Below are 26,983 nucleotides of genomic sequence, written 5' to 3' on the forward strand. Positions count from 1 at the left end.
CCCTGGCTGCCTGTCTTCACTTCAGCGAAGTCTCTGGTCCTTCCGGTCCAGTCTCTTCTCTCCAGCAACCATCAGGCCCCCTTATAACACTTTTGTTTTTAATTTTCAATCCCTTATTTTCCCAGTTTATTTCTATTCCTAAAATCTCTTATTGCTGTGATATAAATATACAGTTTGTGTTCTCATTACAGTTTCTGTGTTCTGTTTCTGTTCTTTTCTTCTCGCTGCCTACAGAAGGAAGGCTGCTGTTTAGGATAAGAGGGGTCATTTCAGATAGAGAAGTGATGATTTTACTCTCTGTTCCATCAGAGTCTTTAAACTAGGGCCTCCTACTGCACACTGCTGTTCTGATTTGTAGGAAATGTATGATTGGACACTGGCAGACAACAAATATAAAAGCTGTAATAATAACAAGATCAAAAGCTGTTAGTATTGATCTGATGCACTCATTTAAAAAAAACTGGATTCCTATGCTATATCTGAGAGAGCACAGTCCATGCTTGTGTGGCAGAGCAATTATGTGATACATACTGGATTATAAAACTTTAGTAATCCTTAGAAATTATTTTTGAATGTTCTCATCACTTATACTGTGTATTTTATGTACTCTGTTAAGTTTATAAAGACTAAAAGTTAAAGTATCTTAATTCTTCAAAAAGTAGTTCTCACCACTTACTGCCATGAATTAAAGTTTTGATAAAGCAATAACAATTTGCAAATAATTATTGCTATTGACAGCAAATACTTCACTTAACACAGGCTGCTGGTGACATCTTAGTAACTGAGAGAGAGATTGAGGCTGAACAGTTCTGTGTTTGCGAAAAGATCAAACAATTTCACACCTATTGTGCAGGAACAGGTGTAATGGCAAAGGACACAAGCAGAACGCCCTGCTATGCCAGAATTGGACAGCAGAGGGCGTTACATTTTCATTAATCTGAATGGGCACAAACTAAAGAATCTGTAATAGCGGTAGTAAGTTCAACAACTTCATCAACCCCTCCTACTCTCAATACTCGCCTGCAAATTGCAAACCCTCAATGAGGTCGATGTCCTGCAAAGCTCTCTGTCGCATGCAAATGAGAATTTACCTAAAAAGAAATGAGTGAAAATGTTCAGATTTCCCTATAACACGTCTGTGACCCTTGCAGGTCACTCTTTTGCAGCACCTACATCAGAGCATCTGCATCAGGCCCTGCGGGATGCCTCAGGCCAGACTGCTGTGTGGCACTGGGTTTGGGGCCGGTCCTCTAGGTGCTGTGCTCACTATCTGTGATGAGGGCCATTATCGAGGGTAATGTGGAAGGGGGGTGAGGCTGTGAATTAGACACAGTAGCAGAGAGAGATTGATAGACCAGACAGCCCTCCCCAACCAGTCTGTGACACAGCAACCCCTACCTCTTCCCTGTGCCCCCCCATCCCCCTCTCCCTGACCCCCACCAGCCCTCTTGTTTGTATAGCACCCTGTGAGGACCCTGCCGGAGAGCTGGTGAGGTCAATGAGCCTGGGCTGGCCTCCTCCGAGTTGCTAGCATCAGCCCCTGCTGCCCGCCACACAGCGCTGATAATGGGAAGGGATTGATTATGGCTGATAATTCAGAGCTTTGATGTGGATAATGCAGTCTCTTCGCTTCCTGTGCTGCCTCTGCACTGAAGCTCCCCCCGGGAGAGGAGAGGATATCGGGTTTACAGGAGGTGTGTGCAGGAGATGCACTGTAAGCAGGGTGTGTGTGTGTGTGTGCGTGCGTTGGGGTTGTGCGAGTGCTGCCGTGGTGAGGAGAGTGATCTGTTGCATTCTGGGTTAAATGTGTGTAATAGGTTCCACAGAGAGAGAGAGATCTGCACCCTGCGAGGCTGTGAAACAGGTCTATCGGTGTCGGAGACATGCTTCTTTGTCTGTATTGGGTCATGCTAAGGTCATAAGTCCGCACCGTCTGCAACCTTTAGATGAGCTCGGCTGGTTGGTGGTCTGCAGATGACATGACCCTGAGCTTCCAACAGGGCAGCAGACTCTGTGTTAGTTCTCCAGGATCACTGCTGGGAATGGGCTCCCTTACAAAAACAAACCGTATTTCTAAGGAGGGTTAAAAGAAGAGAATTGTCCCACTGTCCTCAACTTGTTGCCAGTGGACCCTGAACCCCATCAAGACGTCTTGAACACCTGCGGGTGACTCGACACCCACAGGGCGATTGGGCAGTTTTGTTCCACACACTGACCACTCTTTGTGTAAAGAGGTGCCTCCTGCTCTCGGTACCGAATTTTCCTGCAGGAAACAGAAAGGAATAGTGTCCAATAATAATAACTTAATAATGCACCATCATCTTTGACCAGCTGTTGCATATCCGCTGGCTGCATCACAGACCACAACGTCGGTAGAATAATGTCAGTGGCCAGCAGTGAGTCAGGCTGGCTTCATACTGTTTGAAAGGCTCGTAATGATCTGACAGAATCGCACGAAAACGTTTTTTTTTTCAATTTTATTTTGAGCTCTTGTGTAAAAATCTCAGGACCGCGCTGCCCAGCAGCGGGGAATTCATTTCTGCTCCATTAAGATGATGTGATAAACAGCCCCCAGCTGGCTGTGACGTGTTAGGAGCAGGAGGCCGTCAGAACTTCCTGTGGGTCATCGGTGGCTCAGATCTCTCTCTTTTCCCTTATCGAGTTATTTTAGGATCCTAATCCCTCAGTGCTGGACTGCATTGACAGCACAAGGAGCCCTGGCCTGTCTTTATATAGCGCCCATTAAACAGCATTTTAGAGACCATCTCTCACCTAGGCACCAGAGTCCGGCTGCTGAGGAGAGGAATTAAGGAGAGCTCATGTCCAGTTAGAAGCAGATCCAGGGGCGTAGTCAGATCCTTCTGGTCCAAAATGTCCCAAAAATGCTGCTACTGCATCTAAATGCCCAGGATAGATTTCCAGATGACATGCTTTTGATTATCTTTTGAAAATGGTGGTTGAACAGGTATTTTATCGTTAGGTTTCTATGAATTGAGGTTTAGTTGAATAATGATAAGGCATCCACAGATATGAAGTAGTAATGACTTTAGTTTTAGAGTTAGAGTCTGGGCTGATGTTGAGGTTAGTTAGGTTTGGGTTAGTTAAGAACAGCTACAATCTAGAGAAAGCTGTTAGGCTCATCCAGCCTGATTAGCAGTTAGTAGCTGATTGATCCCAGGGTCTCATTCCATGCTTCTTGGAAGAAAGCAGGGCTTCAATAACGTCTGGGTAGCTCTACAGATGCTTTAGTGACATTCTACAAAACCTCAGTTTATAGTAAATTGATCAGTAATAGAACATCTGTTGTACAACTTGACCTAAAACACTGTAGTTGCAGCTCAAATTGTTGAGGACAGTTCAAATGCAAAAAATGTCGCGTGTTCAGCTTAACTCTTGACCACTGCAGAATGACTCCCTTTCCTTAAGTGGAAAGCGTGCGTGGTCGCTGCTGAGCTACCAGGAGGCCGGGTTCAGAATCGGGCGGATCTTGCTCGAACCCCAGCCGCCCCCCCCCCAACCCCCTCCTTGGGCCTTCCTGAGAGGACAGCACCCAGCCGGGCACCGAGCATGCCTTCTTGTCATGATCCTGAGCTTCCTTTAAGACTCTTCGCGCGGTTTAAAAAGCAGCACGTGGCTTTTCCCGGCGTGTGCAGGTGAGGGGAAGAAGGAGCGAGAGGCCCAGCTGTTTCCGGATTGTTCCCCAGCGGGCTGACGCTGTGACAAACAAGCGCAGGTAATTTGTGGTACGACGAAGCGTGGGGCTCCACGTTCTCCCTTTTTCGGTCCCGCCTGTCTGAGATCAGCCACCAGCTGGGATTTCCTTCCTGCGCCGTCTGTTGCAGCCTCTCGTGTCCATCCAGGCTGTTTACACTCGCAGTCACTCTGGGTTAGCGGGCAGCTCAGTGAAGCCCCTCTGCCCCAGGCCCAGGAACTCAGACTGAGATATAACTAGATCTTTACTTTTTATTCAAATCCAGAAAAAAAAGTGTGTCGTCCGCTTCTCTCTGGTGCACGCGGACCAGTTCTGGTTTGCCTGTTTTTTTTTTGCTCTCTCCTGCGTCACGCGACGGCGCTGCTCGAGAGACGCTGGGGCTGCTCGCTCGGGATGCTGGGAGACGGGCGCAGCCCCCGAGTCGAACCCTGGCAGTCCACTGGGTGGCCGTCTGCCTGTCTGTGGATCCCCTCCCAAGAAACAGGCTGTCCAGCCTCGAGCTGCGCCCCCCCCCGAGTCGAACCCGCGTTTCGGCCCGTCTCGGCCTCCTCCTCCCCAGCCCTCCCAGGCTGCTGTGCTGGAAGAGGTTCGCCCGGGCCGTGGCTCCGGGTCAGATTTCATCACGTCTGCCTGCGCTTTAATTTTTAATATTCATAATCGGATTTAATGTCAGCAAGGCGTCCGCAGTCCCCCGAACGCTCGGCCCCCTGCTCGTCCGCTCTGACCACAGGCCAGGTCCCCTGAACCAGCGTGTCCTGCGCGCTTTCCGGGCTGCTCTTTCAAACGTCAACTGCCGAGACCTGCGTCGAGCTGGGCCAGTGAGGCCGTCGGAGCAGGAAAGCAGAGAAGATGTGGGAATGTCCTGTGCAATTCAGCAGTGGCTGTGTTTCACCAGCTCGGCACCGTGTCCTTGAGTCTGTTTTGTACGACTTTCTCTTCCGGGTGAGAGCGAGGGAGAAGGGACTGTGTGGTAAGTAGGTGCCGTTGTCTGGTTGTATGAATATATGCCCCTTTCCTGGAAGAATAAAAAACTCGGGCTCTATTATGTGTGTATCTATTCTCCTTCGTTAACACCCACGCTCACGTATTTCAGGTGGCAGCTGTGGGATGGAAATGTTTTAAAGGTGAAACAGAACTGTCGTGCAACTAAATGAACCAGGACGTGCACCCAGCTTCACTGACTTCCTACTGTACTATTACACGTCCGATTAAGTGACTGCAGGGGGGGTGGATTGAGAGCACTATTAAGTACCCCTGCCCTCCTTGCTCAGAGTGAGGGCATCTGTCATGGAGCTGACGGACTAGCCCCAGCAGTGGAAATGGTTCCTGTCGTCTGTCAAACGCTACAGCACGACATGATATGGAAGATCATGCACTGGGTTCCTGGTGTGTTACTCGAGTGGGATGCATAAGCACACAGCCCAGCGATCTGCAGCTCCCGGCTCATGACACCTTTTCAACGTAAACGTTGTGACGTTGCAGGGTAGCGGCACGGCACTGACCAATCAGATCACACCGTTTTTAAATCCCCTCCTGCTCAGTCTTCCTCCCAGAGGGGACACACAGGCACGCACGCACACACACACACAGAGCTCTGTCCCAGCTCCAGCCTCCTGGGTGGCTGTCCACGACAGAGGCCCCTTCATCGGTGACCTGGGAATTTCGACTCCCTTTCGTTTCTCTTCTTGACCCCTAGCCCTCCACCAGGGACCGGACGCTCGTTAGTGACTTGGGAGGTCCGTGGCCTCTTGCTCTGTTCAATTAAGACTCCTGTTTGTAGGGGGGGGGGGCTTTCTTTCATAACATGCTCTGAGGTTAAGAGCCATTTAAAAGAACAGCAGGCGAAGAGAATTTGAGCCCAGGCTGACAGGGCGGTTTCAGAACACATAGGTCCCAGCGCAAAATTAGCAGAAGCACATTCGTACTTTCACCCGCTCGGTTTGCATCGTCAGACTTTTAGGAGCTTTGATTGTTCCCCTTTCTGTGTTGAGCCGTTATTAATCTTGATAAGAACCAAGAACTCCAGCCTCCTCGTGCACTGGCTTCCATCACGCAGCAGCATTTTGGCTCCATTCTGGGCTCTTCCTCTGCGCTGTGTCTCTGTCACCTCACGTACTCTGTGTCTCTGTTGCTGCACCTCCCCCTCTTGGAGGTGCTTCTTCTTCCAGGAGTCTCCTTGTGCCTCTTCCTCAGCCTCTCTGCCCTCACTGACCCTCACACTACTTACTGCCTCCCTTACCACCCCGCTCACTGCCTCCTAATTAATACTGGGGTTGCTAATTGCCTTTCTTAATGAGTCTGGGGTTGCTATCTGACTCCTCTGTAATACTGGGATTGCTAACTGCCTCTCTCAGTGAGTCTGAGGCAGATCTCTATCTCCCTCAGTAATTCTGGGATTGCTAACTGCCTCTCTCAGTGAGTCTGAGGCAGATCTCTGTCTCCCTCAGTAATACTGGGGTTGCTAATGGCCTCTCTCAGTGAGTCTGAGGCAGATCTCTGTCTCCCTCAGTAATACTGGGATTGCTAACTGCCTCTCTCAGTGAGTCTGAGGCAGATCTCTGTCTCCCTCAGTAACACTGGGATTGCTAATGGCCTCTCTCAGTGAGTCTGAGGCAGATCTCTGTTTCCCTCAGTAATACTGGGATTGCTAATGGCCTCTCTCAGTGAGTCTGAGGCAGATCTCTGTCTCCCTCAGTAATACTGGGATTGCTAATGGCCTCTCTCAGTGAGTCTGAGGCAGATCTCTGTCTCCCTCAGTAATACTGGGATTGCTAATGGCCTCTCAGTGAGTCTGAGGCAGATCTCTGTCTCCCTCAGTAATACTGGGATTGCTAATTGCCTCTCTCAGTGAGTCTGAGGCAGATCTCTGTCTCCCTCAGTAAGACTGATTGCTAATGGTCTCTCTCAATGAGTCTGAGGCAGATCTCTGTCTCCCTCAGTAACACTGGGATTGCTAATGGCCTCTCTCAGTGAGTCTGAGGCAGATCTCTGTCTCCCTCAGTAATACTGGGATTGCTAATGGCCTCTCTCAGTGAGTCTGAGGCAGATCTCTGTCTCCCTCAGTAATACTGGGCTTGCTAATGGCCTCTCTCAGTGAGTCTGAGGCAGATCTCTGTCTCCCTCAGTAACACTGGGCTTGCTAATGGCCTCTCTCAGTGAGTGCAAGGCTGTTTCCAGCCTCCTTTACTGACTCACTGTGTCTTTTCCCTTTATCCCATTTCCTTAATGTCCTTAGAACGGATGTGGTTCCCCTGTCCCTCAAGGCCGTGAGGGTGCAGGCAACCCAGAGCAGCGGTCAGGGCTCCAGGCCTTTAGCTGGAAGGCTGTGGATACCCGTGTTACAGAGGTACAGTACCTCAGCCGCGCCGATCTCCCCATCTGTCTACGTGGGGTAACCCGGAGGTGGACAAGTGCACCAGCCCAGTTTAGCCACGCACCCTCCGTCTGGCCAGAGCCCAGCGCACGCCCCGGCCGGCCCGGTGAGTGTCCTTAAGTGCGGGGATCATGGCACTGAGGCAGGACCCGGTGCCAGGGCGAGGCCCCCCGGCTGGCACCCATCCCCTTGGCAGGGCTGGTTATTTCTGTGCAGAGAGCTTCCTTCCGACCGGAGGCCCGTGCAGGAGAAGGGTAGATGCAATAAAACCTTGCTATTAAATTATGCAGGAGCTGAGGGTGGGCTGAGCATGACTTGGCTCTGAGTAATGCAGGAGGGAGAGCGGAGCAGCAGCCGCGGCCCAAATTAGATCAGCCAGCCTGGCACGGGCCCCGCTGGGGCCGCTGGGGCCGAACTCGCTCCTGCCTCGCTCATGCCCCCCTGCCCCCCCGGAGGTGTCCCCGCCCTGACAGCGACACCGGGCCTGCTCCCAGAGCTACAGGGTAACGGCAGTCCAGTGCAGCGGGTGAAACGCTAGGCATCAGAGCAGGCTCCCCCCCGGACTCTCCTGGACCCCTGTAGACTTGAATCCTCACTGGAGTTAGGGTCCCCTCCCCCGCCAGCCCTCTCTCTCAGTGTGGGGGTCCCCGACTCTCCCCATCTCCCCTCCCCTCCCTGTCCCAGAACGTGGACGGTGACCCCGCCGGACGCTCCCCGGCTCTCGTTCTGTCTTTGGCCGTGGAGAGAGGCTCTCCTCTCCCCTCTCTCACTCCGTCTGTCTCTCGTCCACCTCCTCTCCATCCATCTTCCTCCCTCTGCTTGGCTCTGTCTCTCCCAGCACCAGAGGCTTACAGGGCCACTGATGCACTCTTCTCCATTAATAAAAATTTTATACACGGTCAGGAAATGCACTTCCAGCTAATCGGCTGCAGGCTATCAGACTGACAGGAAATGACTGTTTGGCTGGCAGCCAGCCCTGTTATTTCGAGGGCGGTGGGAGCCAATCAGCTCCAGGCACTTAATGGAACAGGGATACTTTGCTGAGATACCAAGCGAAAGGGGACATTGTTGCACAGGTACAGGGCTTTGAGAGGGGCTGATGTTTTGTGGGTGGGGACATTAATACTCGTAACAGACAGCTGACCGGGTTCGTGCAGCACACTGTGGCAAGGCAGGGTCCCAGAGTGTTCAGCAGGTCAGTGTCAAGAGTGTGGGCTGGGCTGCAGTGTGTTCAGTAGCTCTGTGGGTAGAGTGCTGGGCGGCAGTGTGTTCAGTAGCTCTGTGGGTAGAGTGCTGGGCAGCAGTGTGTTCAGTACTTCAGTGAGTAGTTTGCAGGGCTGCAGTGTGTTCAGTAGCTCAGAGGGTGGAGCGCTGTGCTGCAGTGTGTTCAGTACCTCAGTGAGTAGTGTGCAGGGCTGGAGCGTGTTCAGTAGCTCAGAGGGTGGAGCGCTGTGCTGCAGTGTGTTCAGTACCTCAGTGAGTAGTGTGCAGGGCTGCAGCGTGTTCAGTAGCTCAGAGGGTGGAGTGCTGTGCTGCAGTGTGTTCAGTACCTCAGTGAGTAGTGTGCAGGGCTGCAGTGTGTTCAGTACCTCAGTGAGTAGTGTGCAGGGCTGCAGTGTGTTCAGTACCTCAGTGAGTAGTGTGCAGGGCTGCAGCGTGTTCAGTAGCTCAGAGGGTGGAGTGCTGTGCTGCAGTGTGTTCAGTACCTCAGTGAGTAGTGTGCAGGGCTGCAGTGTGTTCAGTACCTCAGTGAGTAGTGTGCAGGGCTGCAGTGTGTTCAGTACCTCAGTGAGTAGTGTGCAGGGCTGCATTGTGTTCAGTAGCTCAGTGTATAGAATATTGTGTTGCAGTGTGTTCAGTAGCTTAGTGGTTAACGTGCAAGACTGCAGTGTGTTCAGTAGCTCAATGTCAGAGATCTGGGCTGCAGTGTGTTCAGTAGGTTGGTTTTAGAATTGAAAGCTCAGAAGGTGATGGACAAGTTGTTCTGAAGGCATTTATTCTTATTTGCACACCGTTCTCTGGTCTGACTTGAAACCCATGGGGGTGCGCACACACACACGCACACACACACACACACACACACACACACACACACACACACGCACACACACCGGCAGCACATGCACACAGGCCGCCATCGCCGCCAGATATGAATGACTTTGTCAGCAGCAGAGGCTGCATGTGCCCGTCATTAACCAGGCCATTTAACATTGATCCTGACATGGGCTGTGGACCCAGCCTGTCAGCCAGGGGCAGTCTGCCATTGTGCTCTGGATCAGAGCTTTAAAGTCAATCTATATTGCTCAACGCACGGCTCTCCTGCTGGGGACAGCAAATTTCTCAATTGTGTGCAAGACGGGCGATTCGTTCGAACCCAGATTCCGTTCTACACAGTTTTCCATCACCGAACCCAGAGCATTTCCTGGGGTGGGGTGTGTGGGGGGAGGGGTAGCTCTGTCCCACTTCATGATCAACAGCCTCGCAGACACAGAGGAGATGTGACCCCTACACATACACGGGGTGAGGCACGTCAGCGCACGTGATAGGTGTAGATCTGCCTGGTTGACGCATTGATTCTTCTCTGTGGGGGTCTGTGATACTGCGTAAAAGAAACTGGGGTGCCAAGAGCAGGGATGCCACTCAGATTCCCACTACACAAAAATTAGTGGTCTAACCAGCTGCTGGCTTTTGCTTTTCCTTATAAACCACTGCCAAGTGCCTCGTGCCTGCTGCCTTACTTTGGAGTGACTGGGTAGTTAGCACTGCTGGGCTCGACACTGTCCTTCGCTGCCTGTCTGTGTGGAGTTTGCATGTTCCCCCAGGCTCACGTGGGTTTAGACTGGGTGCTCTGGTTTCCTCCTGGCTGCCAGAAAGACCCAGGTCTGGGCTGAATTACTCTCCCACCTGGATTTTCCTGGGAAAGGAGGTGGGGCTCCACTCATCATTACCAGCCCATTACCACCATTTCCAGCAACTGGAGATGCTTTGGGGTCTGTGTTCAGGGAATGGGACAACATTTCTGGTGAGTCCATCTTGCTATGACATTACAATATCTGTGTATTTGTTTTGTCCTTTGTTGGGAACATCTAGGACTAGATCTTGCAGTTTCTGAATTTTCACCCCTCACACAAGCTGGACCAGAAGTGACTGGGAAAGAATTGGTGAGAGAGTTGCAGGAGAAAGACAGAGAGAAGGATCTAAGAGACTGTAATCGAGGGGAGGGGAGCCATCAGTAACCCAAAACAGATCTCCTCCTTTTACCTGTGTGCCATTAACTATTGATACACACAGACACCTGTCCCTGTGCTGAAGCTCCTTCAAGAACGGACTGAGGTTTAAATTATTCATTCAGAGTGAATTAAAGGCAGGGCTTTCTCAGAGCCCCAATCAACTAATGGTGGGTGGTGTGAATTCCAAGAACAGTCTCTGATTCAGCACATCACGAGTCCCCAGAAGAGAAAGTATCTGGTTTCAGTGGCCCCGAAGCTCTGAGCCGTGTGTGCTGTCTCGCTGGGTTGCAGTGCTAAGTGTCAGTGTGTTCACAGGGTCTCCGAAGCAAGACTCACTCTGCTGGGCTGTACGTTTTAAAAAGGCCAAACGAATCGGGGTTAAAATTGCGAGACAAAGGTGGTCGACCATCAGAAAGATGCTCTCAAAGCTCAAAACAGGGCACACTTCTATACACCAAGAGTTGTGGGTGTCGAAAACAGGAACCGCTTCTTTATGCAAAGAGTTGTAGGTGTCAAGAAGAAATTGCTAAATCTGCTCAAGGCAGCAATCCTTCATGTAACAGCTGGGTGAGATTCTGGAACCAGATGAGCAAGACGAGCTGAATTGTATCCTGTCATATCTAATCTTTTGTGTGATTCTAAGAGATTTGTAGAAGTGATGCTGTAGTATGACTTTGGGTCCTTTTCTTATTTAAAGCAAAGACCCCAGAAAGACCTCTGTAGAGGGGACTTTAAGGTCAAAGGTGCAGGACTCCCCCAGCTTCCTCCTCTGAACCCCATGTTATTTTTTCTTTCATTCATCTTTTTCACTTGTTCACACCCTTGATTCTGACCACACGCCTTCCCTCCTGCCTCCTGTATTGACTCACCCCTCTACTTCTCTCTCTCTCTCTCCATGTTTATTTCCTTCTCCCCTTACTGCTTATTCGGCCTGTGTCATTCATGTTTTCTCTCTGCCTCTTCCTCCCCCCACATTTAATGCCCTCTCTCTCTCTCTTTCCCACAGTGTCCCCCCCAGTACCCTCTCTCCTCCTCAGTGCCCTCTCTCAATGCCTTCTCTCTCTCAGTGCCCTCTCTCTCTCTCTCTTTCCCTCTCTCTCTCTGCAGGCTCTGCTCTGGGGCCGGATGAAGCACAGCCTGTGGAAGTGCAAATGGGCTATTCGGTTTCGGCTTGATGACGCCACTTAGCCATTAACTATCTCCAGCAAATTTATAACCCCAAACCACCCCCCTCCCTCCACCCTCTTCCACACCATTCACTTCCACACATCCCTCCCGATCACTCTCTCTCTCTCTCTCTCTCACACACACACACTCACACACAGAAACACATCCCACTCGCCCTCTCTCTCTCTCCACTGGATTTTAAACAGACCTCGGAGAATGAGGAGATAAACACATACCCAGGAAGCGCTGACCAGGGACAGGGAGAGACCATCCAGCACTCACACTCCCAGCCTTCACTGAGCGAGGAAACAACACAGGAGAAGCTCCAGTCCTACAGCAGTGGCCTTTGCCGATCTCTCCAGCTTATTCTCCACTTTATTGTGACTATTCCTGGGAGACAGAGCAGCAGCGATGCTACTTTTTTAAACAGGACTGTTTCCCGCAGGAGAGACTTTTCTTTTCTGGTTGCTGCTTTTGTTTTTGTTTTTTTGCTCTCGCCCTCATCCACGTTTAAAAATCAATCTGCGGATTTTGCGGGTTTGTCCCGCGTCCCTTCCCTGTGATCTGACGAACGCCGACCTCCCCGCCCGGACTGATCCCCCTCTCCCCCGCCCCGGTGCCCGGCGCTCCGGGGGGTTTTTGCGTGAGGAATGGGCTTTTGAATGCTGCCCCGGGGGCGAGAGAGAGGGCTGCTGCCAGGAGGTTGCCGAAGGGGCCGGGTGACTCAAGGTGAAACCAGAGGGACGTTTTCTCTCTCTCTCTCTCCGCACGCCGTCCAGGCTTCGGTGCAGCACATGGAGCTCCTGAGATACAGAGGTAAGCAGGACCTCGGAAAATCCGAGCCGGCCGCGGGCGGTCGTGCCCTGCCTCTCGACCGGGCGTTCGGCTGGCGACCTGGTAAACGTGCCCGGCTTGCCTCTCCCAGCAGGGCTTTTCCCACGGTGTTCCTGTCGCTTCCGGGCATGTTACTGGGCTCTTATCGGGGTGTCCTTAGGGGAGGGCTTGGCCCGCGGAAGAGGGGGCGCAGTGGGTGGGAGGAGGGGGAGGCTGGGGTTCAGGGAAACCGAGAAGCATGGATGGCACATAGACCTACCCCCTGCCTCAACCCCAGCGAAGAGGGGTACCAAACTGCCCGGCTGGAGCCAGATCTCGGATTTGCGATCTCGGAACAGTGCGAAGACTATGCTTGTCGGGAATCCTGCGTCCAGGCGGTCATGCTGAAGCTCTGACTCCCCCCCACTCCAAAAAATATCAGGAAGCACTGCCGTGCTGTAAGAGTTTAAAAGCAAGGAGTATTAATAATCCCTCTAATTGTCACTGCTAGATCTGTGCTAAACTGAAACTTCATTGTTGGGAACTGTGTGCATTAGGACCTGCCCAGCGCCTCGGGGCTGCCACCCAGGGAAACTCAGCTAACTTCAGAGGCATGCTCTTCCTCATCAGGGGCACGGCTTCCATCAGCTCTGTGTTCGAGGGTGACCGCAGGCCAGGGTGCTCCCTCTCCCCACCCCTGCTCTCCTTGTGCCCTCCTTTTCTCCCATCCCTCTCCCCCGATTCCCTGCCCGTCCTCTCCCTCCGTCTCGTTTTTCCTGTCCGATTTCGCTGCCCGGCGCCTCTCTCTCCTAGGAGTCTCTCCTGATCCACCGCTGTCGGCTCTCTCTCTCCCTCCCTTCTCAGCTCCGGTTCTCTCCCTCTCTGTCCCGGACTCTTTCTCCCTTGCTTGCAGTATCTATTTCAGTCCATCCTGAGGGTCGGATTCTGCACATCCGGAATCTCATACAATTTCTTGTCATTCAATCCCCCCATGTTCCCAGCAGTGCCGGGGAGGGCAGTGCTGGGTCCCGCTGCCTGTCAGGTTAGCGTCCTGGGCGAGGAGACTGCCTGCCTGGGGTATTCTGACTGCCCTGCTTGCCCTTCTGCCCCTGGCCCCCCCTCTGTCCCCCTGAGAGCCCTGCCTGTTCCCCCCACTCCGTGCCCCACATGCCTCCTTGCCCACATTCCCTAGATCCCCTGACGATCGTAATTCCAGGGAATTTTTGACCGTTCCCCCAGCTCAAGGGCCACTCTCTGACCTAGGAATTGTGCAGCTAGGAGGTCCCTGTCCCAATCAGGACCGAGCAGGGACTAACAGTGGGAAAGACAGGGCAGGGTTCAGGGACAGGCTGTGGACGGGCACTGCGTCAGCTCAGACCAGGGTGCGAGGGAGTCAGGTGATGAGATGCCTCGCCCCCCTCCCCTTTGCCAGCTCACAGTGCCCGCCGGTCTGCTGAGGGAAGAGCCAGATTCCCGCGCGGAGCCGCAGGGCTACGGACTGGCGGCAGCAGCTTGGGGGTGGGCTGGCACAGCGCACACCGACTTGACGGCTCAGGAGGTCCCATCGCCGGGGCACTTGAAATGAAACCACTGGAGGAGACCAGCCAGCGGCAGACGGTGGCTCTCCTACTTGGGAAGGCTCCTGCTCGGTCTGGGCTTCGGGGCTGGCAGGGCTGAAGCCGGGTCTGGTCCAAGAGCCCGCCGTCCGCCCGGCTCTGCCCAACGGAACGTCTCACCGACCCTCAGTAAGACCGGAGTGGCGTCGCTCTCTTCTTGAGTGTTTTATTTCTTTGGACCGATGTGGCGTTCTCAGGTCCCGTTTGTCCGATTCCCCCCCCCCCGGGCAGGGCTGCGTTCCCACGGTTAGGAATAACCCGGGCCGCCTGTTCTGCTCCTGGAAGGGATGGAGTTTCTGTGCCAGGGGTGTCTGTGGGGGGGCAGCGCCACCACCAGCAGCTCCGGCTGGGGACCTGCCGTCTTCCCTCGGGATTTCGCTCTTGGCTTGCCTGTTCCAAAGCTGTTGCGAAAACGTTGGGATCTTAATTAATAATTAGCGGAAGTTCAAGTTCCTTTCCCGGAAAGTAGTTTGGGGGTGTTGCAAAGCGAACCCTCCTGGCCTCTGATTTCTACCGATTTATCTGGCTGACTGGTGAAACGGTAACGAGTGGGCAGGCAGTGTAAACTGCAGGGCGAAGGCGGCGGCGGCGGCGGAAGTGGAGAACGGCACGGGCAGTGCGATAGGGTAGACGCGACGCGCGCGGTGCGTGGCGCTCCCCACGCGTGGACCGGGGGCGCCCCTCGAACGCCCGCGGGCAAGAGTCGCGGCGCTGCCGAGTCTCGCCCGCCCGCAGCCCCGGTAGGGACAGCCCCTCGTACCGCAGAGTCCCTGCAAGGCGAAGCGGGCAGGTTTGGGAGGACCAGCGTGCCGGGCAGACGGAGGAACGCGTTCTCAGGGCGGAGGGTTCTGGGAAGGAAGCAGATTTGTGAACCCGGAGAGCGGACTATAAACACGCACAGCGCGGTGGGGGGACTCTCGGAAACAGAAAAGGGCCTTTCCTCAAGCACAGACGCCCGGGCGTTCATTTCGGCTCCCGGGTGCTCCTCCCGATTTGACTGGCAGCGCCGGCTGCCCTCTGCCGGAGTGCATAGCGAGCGTGCGCCGATGTCGGGGAGTCTGGCCCCGATCAGAGTGCATTTATTGATCCTCTCCCCCCCCCGCCCCGGCTGGAGCAGTGGACGCGCTCCAGAGCCGCTGTGCAGCGGGACTGGCCGTCGAGCGCGGCCACTTTTCAGCTCACTTTACAGCCTTGCTGCTGCGCTAATGGAGGGCGAAAGGGAGCCGCTTTCACCAGCTCTGGGTGATGCGATGGTGCTTCCCAGAGACCACAGCCCCAGCCGATAATCCGTTACTGTCTCCTGTAATCAAAGCGGCTGCTGTACTCCGCCTGCGTCCGTCTGCCGGCTCGGGTTGTGCCGCTGAGCCCCTTCGCCATGCCTGAAATGACGGTAATTAATCAGCCTTCAGACAACTGGGTGCCTCCACCTTTTAGCGACTGTCCCGGCGCAGTCTGACTTCGCGCAGGGCAGGAACCCGACAACCACACGACGTGTTCCTGTCAAGGATTTGCTGAGTCACGTTATGATCTGCCACTGGGGGGTTTTTTTCCCCCTCCTCCTCTGCCCGTCTTTACTGCTTTATCAATTCAAATCTTCACCGAATTCTTCAACCACATTAAGCACATAAGACCAGTAACTGCTTCCGTAGGGCAGCTTTCAGATATTACAGCACACGACGATCTCCTCGTTTCCCGCGGTGGGAGGGAAGACCTTATTTCAGATCGGTGAACTCGCTCGGCGGTAGATTGTCAGAAGCCGGGAGCGACCTAGCCATCCCGACCTTGAACTGCAGCCGTGCCTCTGTGTGGACTTCCGTTTCCCCTGAAGCCGGGTCCAGCGCTGCCCTGTCTGATCTCCCGGACTTGGGCATGGCGGTGCGCGGCTGGGGGGCGACCCTTCTCCGCAGACGGCGCGGCTGCACAGTGTCCCTGACGCTTCGCCTGCGCTCCCGGTATCGTCCTGTGCCTGGAATTTATCCCACGGACACTTCAGTTTCAGAAAACAACCCCCCTGGTGCTGAGCAGCCTCTCTGCATGCTGGATAAAGTACAGTCTCTGTGCTTCAGCCATGCGATTACAAGACTCCCCCCTCACAGGAACAGTAATGAATGAGAATCCCTGAGCTTGAAATACTCAGACCCGACTCTGCTGAATGGAGCACTTTTTTCCCCAGAACATTTCTTGATAGCAATGATGGCCACCCCAGCCACATTTCGCTCCAGGGCTGTTTCCCTTGCTTGTCCCAAAGCCAAAGCAACGAGCCTCCATCACTGCTGGGGTTTTTCCTCGTGTGGAGTAATACCTGTTGTGAACTAACGGACATGTTCGGAGGGGATGAGCTTGTACAGAGCAGCTCATGCGAACTGGGTCCCCTTATTGCTTAGAGCAGATTCAAAAGGAGATTGGATTCTGCCAGGAGGCCACATTGCTGTAGTTCATGAGGGAAAACAGCATCCAAGAGCTGAGGGCCCTGTGATGTCTGGAATGCTGGGTGAGACAGGTTTGGCTTGACGAGCCTGGTTAATGGCCAGCCTCCTGGCCTCAGGGCGTGCAGGCTCGAACCCCCGTTCACACAGGGTGGCCCCAGGGGCAGCAGCAAGGTGGAGACGGGGTGGAGGAGAGAAGAGAGAGGTGTTTGAGCTCAGGTTATGCAGCTGGTTTCGGCATGGTGGCGCTTAGGAACAGCTGAGGGAGATTGACTCGTCGTCATTGTGTAGGGTGTTGTGTACGGGGTTGTTGTGTACAGATGTGTATCGTGTTGTGTCCAGGGGTGTGTAGCGTTGTGTACAGGGGTGTAGAGGGAAGTGTACAGGGGTGTATAGCGTTGTGTACAGGGGTGTGTAGCGTTGTGTACAGGGGTGTGTAGCGTTGTGTACAGGGGTGTAGAGGGAAGTGTACAGGGGTGTATAGTGTTGTGTACAGGGGTGTGTAGCGTTGTGTACAGGGGTGTGTAGCGTTGTGTACAGGGGTGTAGAGGGAAGTGTACAGGGGTGTATAGTGTTGTGTACAGGGGTGTGTAGCGTTGTGTACAGGGGTGTAGGGCGTTGTGTACAGGGGTGTAGAGGGAAGTGTACAGGGGTGTATAGTGTTGTGTACAGGGGTGTGTAGCGTTGTGTACAGGGGTGTAGGGCGATGTGTGCAGGGGTGTATAGCGTTGTGTACAGGGGTGTGTAGCGTTGTGTACAGGGGTGTAGGGCGATGTGTGCAGGTGTATTATGCATAGTTGTTGTGTACAGGTATTATGTGCAGAGGGGTATGCTAAAACATAATGAAATAGTAACACAGTGACAGGGACAGCCCAACAGAGGAGATGCAGAGCGTCAGCTGGCTCAGGAGGGGTGGTGACGGCCTGTGTTTGTGTCGGCAGGTTCCTCCGATGTGCCATGATAGCCACGTGCCCCGCGCCCCCCTGAGAAGCCCCCCCCCCACCCGCACAGGATGGAGCCCGACGGGCTGGACCTGCAGCCGGCGCCGGTCCTGTCCATCGACCAGATCCGCGCCATCCGGGCCAGCAACGACTACGTGGAGCGGCCCGCGGCCCCGGAGCCCGCCCCCGCCCACAAGCCCGAGCAGGAGCGCCCCGCCCCCGGCGGCCCCCTGCCCCGCAGCCAGAGCCACAGCCAGCACCCGCACCTGGCGCACCTGAGCCGCTCCAGCACCCTGAGCTCCGTGTCCCGCGGCAGCGCGGCGTCCGACCAGCGGCTGCTCGCCGGCCTCACGCCCTCCCACTCCGGCCCCCTGGCGGTGCGCGCCCAGCCCAAGGGGGAGCTCAAGCCGGACGGCCCGGGGAAGGGGCAGGCGGAGGGCGCCGGGCCGGGCCGCCACCTCTTCATCTGCGAGCTGTGCGGCAGGTGCAAGTGCGAGGAGTGCGGCGCCCCCCGGGGGCTGCCCTCCTGCTGGGCGTGCGGCCAGCGCTGCGTCTGCTCGCCGGAGAGCGTGGTGGAGCACGCCACCTGCCTGTGCTGCGTCAAGGGCCTCTTCTACCACTGCTCGGCCGACGACGAGGACAACTGCGCGGACCGGCCCTGCTCCTGCCAGCAGGCCCACGCCTGCGCCCGCTGGGGGGCCATGGGCCTGCTGTCCCTCTGCCTGCCCTGCCTCTGCTGCTACCCGCCGGCCAGGGCCTGCCTCGCGCTCTGCCAGCGGGGCTACGACCGCGCCAAGAGGCCCGGCTGCCGCTGCGGCAACACCAACACCGTGTGCCGCAAGATCTCCTCCTCCTCCTCCTCCAACCCCGCCCCCTTCCCCAAAGCCACGGACAAGCCCGTATGACGAGCGGCGGCGCCGCGGCAACGCTACGCCTCCGCCCCCCGCCTCTTAGCGAGGGCCCCCCCCCGACCGCAAGCTTACAGAACCAGCCTCCGCAAACTGGACCCCCCCATACACGTGCATCTGCAGAAACACCCAGCTACCACGTCTGTAAGCTTGTTTCGGCTCAAGGGTTTATTTATTCACATATTTATGAAATTATTTATTGTCTGTTTTTTTTTTTTTTTTTCCAACCGGGAGAATTATAGTGCTTCACGTTACACCACCCCCGGAGGTTGAGGAAACTTTAATTAGACGCCCCCCCCCCCTCACGAAGCCCCCGCAACAGGCAGGGATGTTCGTTTCTGCTCACGCGCTGGAAAGGCGTGCTGGCTCGGCGTGGGGGGCGTGGGGGGGCAGTAATCTGGGAGGAGAAGGAAAATTCCCATGGATTGCCTGCTGGAATCCGGAAGCTGGGACAAAAGCAATCAGGAATCCCGGGACCGTCCGCAGCCACCTTCCATGGGACGCTAGGAGCAGGACTACCGGAGAGCTTGACGAGAGACGCAGTCCCCTGGTTCGACGGTGACCCCCCTGTCCAGGAGCCCCCAGGCCTGCGCCCCTGGTGGGGGTTTCCCTGATTCTCAGAAGCGCTTCCTCGCAGAGCAGGCGTCCCGGGTCTGTGCCTGCCAGCCACATGCCGGGCTCCTGCTGCTGCTGCTGCGTCCTCGCCGGTCCCTCTCACGAGTCGGGGCTCCTGCCACCCCCAGGAAACCGTGGCGATGCAGCGGTGGGGGGTGTGGATCTTTCGGGGCTTCGGGGTCTCTGCTGCAAACCGCAGCCCCGAGAACAGTGCCAAAGAGTGGCGGCTCCTGGCTGTGCCCTTTTCCAATCGGCAGGAGCTGGCGAGCAGAGCTGGGCCGAATCGGGGAACGGATCGCAAAGGACATTCTCCTCGGGCAGGATATTCCCTCCAGCAGACTGCCGGGCCAGGGAGACCGTGCTGTAGCCCCAGTTCTCCTCGGGGGGGGGGGGGGGCGCCGTTGTGAATGGCCCCCCTAGCGGCGCGGCAGCGAGCCTGAAACGAGAGATGGGACTCAGGCCAATCCGATCTGCTAGAGAGAAACCAGGCTAGTCTGCACAGATCCCTGGAGAGAGGATTGGCCAGGAGCACGCAGTAGGGCTGGAGATTGAAAAGTGACACGCAGTGTGTACTATATATGTACATATATATATATATCTGCAGATTAATCTTATTTGTTAGAATTACTTTGATATATTTTTGTATGTAAATATTATTATAGTTGTTATTATTATAATTCTTCTTCTTCTTATTGATATGAACTTGAGTCTGTCAGAAGCCTGGTCATCCCTTTGCTTTGAAATAGTTTTGTATTGTGGGGGAGACGTCTCTCTGTGAAAGGACTTCTGGAACTGGAGCGTCACACGAAGTCACCGAAGGAGCGCTGAGCCGATGGCGTCCAGTGATGACCAAGGGGTTTGGCGCCTTCGCGTATTTTTAGAAAATGCTGAGCTGCTTTTATCCATTTCAGGTCTGGCGGGATGCGGGCTGTCCTCTCATCCGCCAACAGCAGGTGCTGGGTGTTTCAGGCTTGTTACTGTCTGTTGAGTAAACGTGCACTGTCTTTACGTGTTCAGTTAAAAGAAAACACTTTGCTTCTCCGCTACATCAGCACAACCGGAACAGGAGCCCAGTCTGAAATGGATGAAACTGGTCCAGGGCATTTCACTGCATCTGTTGCTACTACTGCTCATTTGGATGAAGGCCTTTGTTGAAAGCAACATAGGGGAAAATAATTTAAAAAAAAAACTTAAAAAACATTTCCTAGTAAGGCTGCCACACTGGTCACATGTGATCTAGGACTCCCTAGGGCAAGAGGCCACAGAGCTCAGACAACTCTTGCGGTGACTACTGTGGATGTCGCTGGCCTGTACAGCCCTTTCAATAAAAAGTTAATTGTACACCTTTTGTGCAGGGCCTTTCACAGATCTCCTGTTGTTGCCCTGGTCAAAAACACTTCCCCTCCACAATGCAACAAGAAAGCTCCTGTCCTCCAGCCAGCATTCCTGAACAGGCCTGTGTGATCGGAGGGCCTAGTCAGTGGATACTGCTGCACCGATGAGGACACGTGCGTTATACAGTATCAGTACATGCATTTAAAGGAATGTGTTCATGGTGCAGTGTGCAGGCTGTAGGTTAACCACTACCAATTCCCCAGGTGTTAGTATTGCTTTGGTACAATTGGCATCTTGTATGTTGTAAAAATAAAAAGTATATAAATATATATAAATATATAAATATGAATTTTACACTTATTTTTGTTCCTTTGCCAATGTTGTCGACGAGTCACAGATATTTATTTAAGCCGTTGATATGAAAGTAAAATATTTATTTAAAGATGAAAGAAAAGCCCCTTGTCCTGTTTTTTTGCCTTTGGTTTGGTTTCTGCGAAAATGATCTGGCAGTGGGAGCGATCTCTGCTGCAGGTTGTTAATAAAAGTCCTTTCCAAACGGTGCTCTCTGTCTGTCTTCTCCTTCGCTGGGGCTGCTGTGTCAATGTCTTCTCGATGCCTTGAGAAACGTTAAGTGTCCATTGACTGTGGGATGCCTTGCAGAAGAAAACACAGTGAAAACTGGTAAAGCAGTGTGAAATCATGTTGAAGCTACGGGGAGGTGAGGCAGAGGATGGTACAAACTATGAGTGTGTAGTAATGCATAATACAAGACTGGTGCTTTGTGTAGCATTATCAGTCCAGCTTGGAGCTCTGTGGCATGGACTGACTGCAGCATGTGTTCAGCAAATATGGTGTCAAGTGTGCTTAGTACAATAAGGAACTCTGGCATGGACTTATCATGGAACGTGCTCAGTACAGTACAGAGATCTGCAGTGTGATCAGAGTGTATCCAGTGCAGGTGGGTGTACAGTGTGCTCAGTACAGTACAGAGCTCTGCGGTGTGATCAGAGTGTATCCAGGGCAGGTGGGTGTACAGTGTGCTCTGTACAGTACAGAGATCTGCGGTGTGATCAGAGTGTATCCAGGGCAGGTGGGTGTACAGTGTGCTCAGTACAGTACAGAGATCTGCGGTGTGATCAGAGTGTATCCAGGGCAGATGGGTGTACAGTGTGCTCAGTACAGTACAGAGATCTGCAGTGTGATCAGAGTGTATCCAGTGCAGGTGGGTGTACAGTGTGCTCAGTACAGTACAGAGCTCTGTGGTGTGATCAGAGTGTATCCAGGGCAGGTGGGTGTACAGTGTGCTCAGTACAGTACAGAGATCTGCGGTGTGATCAGAGTGTATCCAGGGCAGGTGGGTGTACAGTGTGCTCAGTACAGTACAGAGATCTGCGGTGTGATCAGAGTGTATCCAGGGCAGGTGGGTGTACAGTGTGCTCAGTACAGTACAGAGATCTGCGGTGTGATCAGAGTGTATCCAGGGCAGATGGGTGTACAGTGTGTTCAGTACAGTATGGAGGTCTTTGCATAGAGTACCATGCATGGTGTGCAAGATGCTGTGAGTGTCTGGTACAGGGTTAGGTGTGCAGTATGCTCAGAGCAGTTGGGATTGGGTGCAGAGTGCGCTCTGTAAAGAGTTTGACTTTGGGTCTGTGCTGTACACAGGGTGTGTCCTAGCTGGCAGCTGTGGGTCTAGAGCTCTGAGCTCAGCCTGCAGGCTCATTAATCTGCTCCCCTGCACGCCAACGCGGGCTGTTTGCTCCATAAATAAGTAATCAAGGCCGGGTCGCACTAATGGCTTGTGAGAGGCAGATGTGAGTAGCTGGAGGCACATGGGTTTACAGTGATCCACATTGTTCAGCAATCTCTCCCAGCCTGTTTCCAAGCAGCGCAGCAAGGGTGCATTAAGGGAAGGCTCTGAACACGTGACCTCCATTATTCCTCAGCTGCACCCTGTCTCAGAGGACTATCAGCAGCCATCCACAGAAAGAGCTCCTCTCCCAGGTAGACGCTGAAGGAAGTTCTCGTGGATTTCGGTGCTCTGAAATACTGTACGGTTATGTGCAACGAAGACGGCCAGTGCCCATCTCCAGAGTGCAGAGGTATTAATAATGCACAATCATATTTGCAGGAGTTCTTACATTAGCCCCTCTGTCCTGCAACGTACCTGCCCCCCTCCCCACCACAGACAGATACCAGCATGCAGAAACCACAGAACTCCTAGACAAAGCAGCTGAGGTCATCCTGACCTGACCAGACCAGCCTGTATACAAATGGCCATGTTGCCGGCAACACTTCCCCCCTCCATAACAGTGGAGGAGAGGGTGCATGTGCTATTATCATTATTAATTGTGCTATTATTGTTATTCATTTAATGGTTATTATCTTATTATTAATAATTCATTTTCCTAACAATTTTATCTGAAAAGACTGACTGTACCTGCTTATGGAGTGCAATGGAGTCCACAGCTGGGATTGAAGGGTGTTGGCCCGGGTGTGTTTGGGTGGGCTTGGGCTGACAGTCCTCTGACGACATGAACAGGCGGGCTCCCTTGTTGTGTCACTCCTCTGTGGATCAGGCGCTGTCAGGATCAGGGTGGAAGGTGGAACAGTGAGCCCCGTCAATCAAACCCCAACCACCCTGGAATCCATTCCGGCCTGCGGGACACCGGCACCTGGGAGCGCTGGGCCAGAGGCCTACAGCCTCAGCAGGGTTGGGCAGCAGCTGGGGGGGTCTGGTCTCGTAACTGCAAGGTTAGTCCCGTTAAGCAAACTACCAATTCGGACCGCTAACAAATCGCTCCGCAGGAAAAGGATCTCGAGGACCCCCGTGACCCCCAGGAGTCAGGGTCGTGCGGCTCGGCTGGGTGCCCTCGTTCTGTACATCAGTGCCAGAGGCAAGGCGGCATGCTCTGTCCAGGGCACGACAGACACGTAGCCCGAGGAAGAGATAACAGTGGTGGAAACTGCCCTCAGGGGAACAGCGAGGAGCTTGGCACTGTCTCACATTGTTTGTGCACGACTGGAAGTCCGAGAGGAGGTGTTGACGGCTCAAGGTAGCTGGAAGCGGGGGGCGCCAGGGCAGGCAGCTGGCGAGGCAGGCGAGAGCTCTCGGGCTCTAAGGTTTGCCTACGTGCACAAATGCAGCCATGTGGATGAAACACAGGAAATGCCAATGGAGCACACCTACGTCACTGTCCGTGGAGAACGGTTTTGAGAATGCACAGCTCCAGAAAGCGGAGGACACAATTCTTACAATTGTTAGCAGAATCGGCGTGGTGCACCATGGGAATGTGACAGGACTCACTGGGTGATGCCTTATTGGTGAGCTGTCCTTGTCCAGACTTGCCCAGCCTTCCCATCACTCCTCTCTGCTACAGCACCCTGTTGCTCTCTCTCCTGCCCTGCCACCCCTCTGCTCCGCCACACTGCCCCCTCCGGCTGACCCAGTGCCATGCTCCTTTTTCCCTGGGCCTGATAACCGGGGTGGGAGAACAGTCTCAGGCCACAATCAGGAGGAAACACGAGGAGCCATGACTGGCGCTGCTATTAACAAAAACATACTTCAACTACTGGGACCCAATATTCCAGATTTGTCAATGACTTCAGAATCGCCAGTTGTTTATTTCTGTGGTGCCCCCTCCCAGTGTTCAGCTGCCCAGCTGTGTCTTTGCTTCCTGGCTCACGGTGACGATTCCTGTACCCGTCATGGGGAGGAAGAGTCACGCTCCCAGCCCAGCAGGGCTCTATAGGAGTCTCCCCGCACTGCCCGGAGGAGAGGGCTATGTCCGTCCATGACCGCGCCACAGGCCTGCAGTGAGGGCACGGGCTCAGAGGTTCGCTGGCCGCTGACGCAGACCTGGCTGGTTAAGTCCTTCCCCACCCCCCCAGGTGTAGATTAAGCTAATTACGCACCGCCACAAAGGGGAGCCCCAGCCACAGTGACGTGAGCCGGGTTCAAGTCTGTGACAGCTGGATCACAGAGCTCAGCCTGCCTCCAAAGCAAAGGAAATGTCCAGAAATCGTGCTGGATTTTTTTTAACACTCTGTTTCTTTTTAATGACAGTAGCCATTATGCACAAGATTGCCCAGCTCATACCATCACTGTACCGCTGGAATGTGCTGGAACTCTAAGTAACAGTAGGAGCCCTGGAATTTTATGTGATGCGCTCAGGGTTGCAGGACAGACGGGAGGTCTTCTACAATGAAGCACAGGTACATGTTATAGGACTGCTCTCGGCCCTTTCTCAATGCAAGGCTCCTGTGGGCTCTTATGCACTGAAGGGATAATATAGTTCTTTGTGGTTTACGCCAAGATGCCAGAAAACAAGAAATATTTATGTGATTTTTGCGGACCAGATCCCAGCTCTACATAACCATGAAAGGACTTCTTTCCTTCTCTCTTTTTCTTTCTCATTGCCTCATTGCAGATGTTCTCGGTTGTGGTGATCCACGCCGCCTCTGGGGTCCCCAAAAAATGTTCCTGCGCTCCAGGGAGCGCAGACGAGATTCTCTCGGAGATCTCCCCGAGAGAGCGCGCGCGCGCATGTTTTTCAGGGCCTGCACGGGCCTGGTGTCGTTCGTGTCTGCACGGTGCCGCCCGGCCTGCCTCTGGCCTGGGAGAGCACAGGGGCTCTCCCAGGAGAGCCCCTCTGACTCCAGACTCTGCTGGAGGGAGAGTCTGCCTGTCCCCTCTAATCCCGGGTGGGTTGCAGAGGGGGCGGCAGGAAATGTTAGCACATTCCTTGCATGTCTCAAAACGTTACAAATTGCTGAGCGTGGTGAACGGACTGGACACAGAGGGTGACCTGGGGGTCGAGGTGCTGGTGGGGGTGCTGTAGGAGTTTTGTTGCTTGCTGTGTACTGTTGTGCACTGTTGCGTGCTGGAGCCCTGCAAACAGTGCAGTTAATCAAATACCGAAGTGGGAGCTTGAGTCTTTGCAGACCTTCCCCATGCAAACAACTCCAACGAGAGAGCTCCTGCCTGGGGCCGGAAAAAACGGGATTTTTTCCGAACACATGGGATGAGGTTGCAACACAGGCTGGAACAAGATAAATGGAATTGTGCATGGAAGTCTTGAGAACAGAAAAAGAGGACAGATTACTCAGCTGTGTGGGTCGGACATAATTCAAGCATGGATGTGTTTACTTGTTTACTTGTCTGAGCTGGGCCTGAAGCACAATGTGTGCGTTTGCATTTGCTGTGTGTGTGTGTGTTTTGTAATTTGCGCTGGGGTAGGAGCTGGGAGGTTTGCTTAAAACAAAAATGAAAGATTTTTTCAAAAGGACAGAGTTCTGGCCTTTAAAAAAGAGAAAAAAAACATTAAATAATTCAGAAACCACTCTGTCAGTGCCTGCAGGATGTTTTAACCCGATAGCCCCATTGTACATGTCTCCACAAGCTGGGGTAAGTGTGTGTATGTGTGGGGGGGTTCTGAGTGTGTTCCTGTCTGGTTGGGGGCAACAGCAACGGCTCTAGTCCAGTAGACCCACCTTGCTGCTGTTTCCCAGTCCTGGTGTTTCACTGTGCTGCTGAGCAGGTCACATGGTCACAAAGAGAATGCATTGCTGTGGGGGTCTTCCTGGCTGGGACACCATCAACCCCTGCCTGGAAGAATCTGTCTTTTAAAATAAAAAAAAAGTGGATTCCTGTCCAGACGTTTAACTGGTACAGGATGGAGTGGACCACACAGGCATCTAGTGTCTCGTTTGAATATATAAACCAGTGGACACATGTGGATTGACGTCTTTACACAAAGGGTTGCAGGGGTATGGAACAAGCTACCCAGCCATGTTGTTGAAGCCGATACCCTCCTTTGGAATTCCTTAACTGATGCTTACAGATGTGCTCTCTCTCTCTCTCCTCTCTCCGCTCTGATTTCCTGCCTCCGGCCCCCATTCCTCACCCCTCCTCCTCCTCCCCTGGGCAGGAAAACGGCCACATTCCGCTGTCCAAGAAGAGAGAGGAACTCGGAAAGAACATGTTTGATGTCACCGGCAGTATATTTTCGGCCCGAGTAAACAAAGCCCGGGGTATATTTAGCGCGGGCAGGAAGCCGGAGGAAAGTGGCCGGAGGTGTGAGTGGGGACTCCTGACTTTCCCACAGTCCGACCGGAAATGCGGCCTGACAGCTGGGAGGGGGGGTCAGTCTCAGGGGACACAGAGGGTCCATGGAGGAAGAGCGCCACTGGAGTGGCCCTGCACTCACCCCCCGCCCACCCAGCCCTGAGAGAGAGAGCTGGCCCTGTCCCCACACCACCGTCCCCTGAGCTCCTGTCCTCACACTGCTGTCCCGAGAGCTGGCCCTGTCCCCACACCACCGTCCCCTGAGCTCCTGTCCTCACACTGCTGTCCTGAGAGCTGGCCCTGTCCCCACACCACCGTCCCCTGAGCTCCTGTCCTCACACTGCTGTCCTGAGAGCTGGCCCTGTCCCCGCACTGCTGTCCCGAGATGTCCCTGTCCCCACACCACTGTCCCCTGAGCTCCTGTCCTCACACTGCTGTCCTGAGAGCTGGCCCTGTCCTCACACTGCTGTCCCGAGAGCTGGCCCTGTCCTCACACCCCTGTCCCGAGAGCTGGCCCTGTCCCCACACCACTGTCCTGAGAGCTGGCCCTGTCCCCACACTGCTGTCCCGAGAGCTGGCCCTGTCCCCACACTGCTGTCCTGAGAGCTGTCCCTGTCCCCACACCGCTGTCCCGAGAGCCCCTGTCCCCACACTGCTGTCCCGAGAGCTGGCCCTGTCCCCACACCACTGTCCTGAGAGCTGGCCCTGTCCCTGCACTGCTGTCCCGAGAGCTGGCCCTGTCCTCACACCCCTGTCCCGAGAGCTGGCCCTGTCCCCACA

General features: G+C 54.2%; 1 protein-coding gene and 1 long non-coding RNA gene across 5 annotated transcripts; one reads left to right on the forward strand and one right to left on the reverse strand.

Annotated features, from left to right (window-relative positions):
- The first annotated feature begins 11,433 nt into the window (after window positions 1–11,433).
- Window positions 11,434–20,696, forward strand: LOC148653950 (protein sprouty homolog 3). Of its 4 annotated transcripts, XM_088597067.1 has the most exons (3): window positions 11,434–12,298; window positions 13,728–16,402; window positions 17,279–20,696. In XM_088597067.1, the coding sequence occupies exon 3, from the start codon at window positions 17,350–17,352 to the stop codon at window positions 18,181–18,183; it is 834 nt and encodes a 277-aa protein (XP_088453193.1). In that variant the 5' UTR covers window positions 11,434–12,298; window positions 13,728–16,402; window positions 17,279–17,349; the 3' UTR covers window positions 18,184–20,696. The 4 variants fall into 4 exon arrangements, with proteins under 4 accessions (XP_088453193.1, XP_088453189.1, XP_088453191.1 ...); XM_088597063.1 differs by lacking the exon at window positions 13,728–16,402 and having other exon boundaries at window positions 11,439–12,298; XM_088597065.1 differs by lacking the exon at window positions 11,434–12,298 and having other exon boundaries at window positions 13,438–14,040.
- On the reverse strand, window positions 20,554–26,933 carry LOC148653951 (uncharacterized). Its single transcript, XR_015924887.1, has 2 exons — window positions 22,577–26,933; window positions 20,554–20,789 (listed from the first exon to the last, which is right to left on the reverse strand). It is a non-coding gene; the product is annotated as an uncharacterized LOC148653951 (long non-coding RNA).
- Window positions 26,934–26,983: the final 50 nt, after the last annotated feature.

The sequence above is a fragment of the Lepisosteus platostomus genome, chromosome 10 (assembly GCF_059453375.1).
Source record: "Lepisosteus platostomus isolate fLepPlt1 chromosome 10, fLepPlt1.hap1, whole genome shotgun sequence".
Classification (NCBI taxonomy): Eukaryota; Metazoa; Chordata; class Actinopteri; order Semionotiformes; family Lepisosteidae; genus Lepisosteus; species Lepisosteus platostomus.

Bases quoted from the DNA above. Each gene is read 5' to 3' on its own strand.
- LOC148653950 (XM_088597067.1), top strand. From the start codon at position 17,350: ATGGAGCCCGACGGGCTGGACCTGCAGCCGGCGCCGGTCCTGTCCATC.